Source organism: Naegleria gruberi (genome assembly GCF_000004985.1).
Source record: "Naegleria gruberi genomic scaffold NAEGRscaffold_246, whole genome shotgun sequence".
NCBI classification, from domain to species: Eukaryota; Heterolobosea; class Eutetramitea; order Acrasida; family Naegleriidae; genus Naegleria; species Naegleria gruberi.
In genome coordinates, this window is record NW_003163104.1 from 1 (window position 1) to 1,705 (window position 1,705).

Consider the following 1,705-nt stretch of genomic DNA (forward strand, 5'->3'; position numbering starts at 1 on the left):
TTAACGAAAAAATATCCAATCCATACATTGCAAAAGACAACAGAAATCAATTCACAGAGGAAGTGGTTGTGAAGAAAGTGTATGACACACCAGAGACTGAGGATTTCCATGAGTCTAACAAGCTCCTTCAAAAGTTGGATCATTCTAATATTATCAAGTATTTGGATCATGGAAAGTTTGATTCTCCTGAGACTGGAGAATTTTTATACATCGTCACTGAAAAAGGAGATGAAGACTTGGCTAGATACTTAAAAGAAAGACAAACTAATCATGCAAATGACAATTTACAGGAAATGTTAGAGATTTTCGTACAATTGGTAAGAGGAGTGGCGTTCATTCACTCTCAGAATATTTATCACAGAGATATAAAACCAGCCAATGTGGTAGTTAGGAAAAACGATTGGAAAATAATTGACTTTGAGGATTATGCTAAAACCGATACTCAAGATGAATCAATCTCAGCACAAAAGGTCGGGACTGAGTACTATATGGCTCCTCAAATATGTATTCGTGGATGTAAGGATCGTATTTTGGGAAATTCTCTTGATAGTTATAGTTTGGGATGCACCCTTCTTGAAATGATCACAGATTCTTCATCTTTAACATTAAATGGGAATACTCTTGCTTATAATTTAGTTAAAAACGAAGAGAGTGATGTTCATAATCATATCAGAAAAGTTATTGGTGAAAAAGTGGCCATGAGCAAACAATCTTGTGGTGATTTGGTTTGTAATTTAATTCAAAAATCTGCTGCAAAGAGATTGACTGCAAGATGTGTGTTAGTTAGTGTGGATAAGATTTTACAAGAAATTTCAGTAATGAAAAATCCAACAAGAAGCAGAAGGGGGAAATGTATGGTACAATAAATGCTGGTAGAGAATACATCATCCAGAGAGCCACTAAGTCGTACAATCACCTTTTATTGGAATAGAGCAACTTGATGTAGTCGTGGTACAAAACATTCTGGATCCATACACAAAGGCAAAATAGTTCTCTCCTTGATGGGAAGTGAGCTCCATAAAGTTGGGTTGTATTTAAACAAGCTTATTATTAGTCTATTTTACCACTTTCTTCTTCAATTGATTAATCCAGCTCACTAATTATGGATTCTCCACTCAACATAGCATTCATTATGAGATTACCAAAGATCAAAAGGTCTCAAACCATTCATTCACGACTTCCACACAAATCTATGAATTTAGTTTGGAATTATTTGTTCATTGTAATAGGCATTTGACATTTTTCAATAAAACCAATTCCTTGTAAGGAAATGTTTTCCATTGTGGGTCTTTCTTAATTTCTTTCAAATGTGAAGCAAAGGAATATAAAACCACTTTTTGTAATTGTAGAGCTTGGTAGGTTTCTGAAATTTCAAAAATAGTAAACAAGTCAATCGAGCAGTCTTTGAGAGGAGTTTCCAATTCTTCATTTACTATTGAAGCAATGTATAATTCGCATATAGAACTCAATGAACTGATCATATACTTATTCGATAGGGTTAGAAGACTTATTGCATTCTCTTCGGTCATTTCTACCTTTCCAGTACTAATATATTCCACAATTGATTTGAAATGATAATAAAACTTTTCGTCTCCTTCTGAATCATTTGTCAAGTCCACAATACAAGATTCACTCTCTGTAAAATTGCCTTCAAACATAATTTGAAAATATTCACAAGCACACGACAGAAAGTTTCTATTCGATT

The 1,705-nt window shown here is 33.6% G+C and overlaps 2 protein-coding genes across 2 annotated transcripts in view; one reads left to right on the forward strand and one right to left on the reverse strand.

Moving 5' to 3' along the window:
• Positions 1–36: 36 nt before the first annotated feature.
• NAEGRDRAFT_76656 (uncharacterized protein) lies at positions 37–866 on the forward strand (the record flags this gene model as incomplete). The annotated part of the gene is made up of 1 exon (XM_002668384.1): positions 37–866. A coding segment is annotated over one exon (828 nt), but the record flags the coding sequence as incomplete, so codon positions are not given.
• Positions 867–1,217: 351 nt separating this feature from the next.
• The window catches only part of NAEGRDRAFT_76657 (uncharacterized protein), a gene marked incomplete at both ends in the record, with an annotated part of 5,940 nt that continues 5,452 nt past the window's right edge, over positions 1,218–1,705 (reverse strand). The window contains one exon of the mRNA XM_002668386.1: positions 1,218–1,545. Coding sequence (XP_002668432.1) covers positions 1,218–1,545 — 328 coding nt within the window. The remainder of the gene's footprint in view (positions 1,546–1,705) is intronic.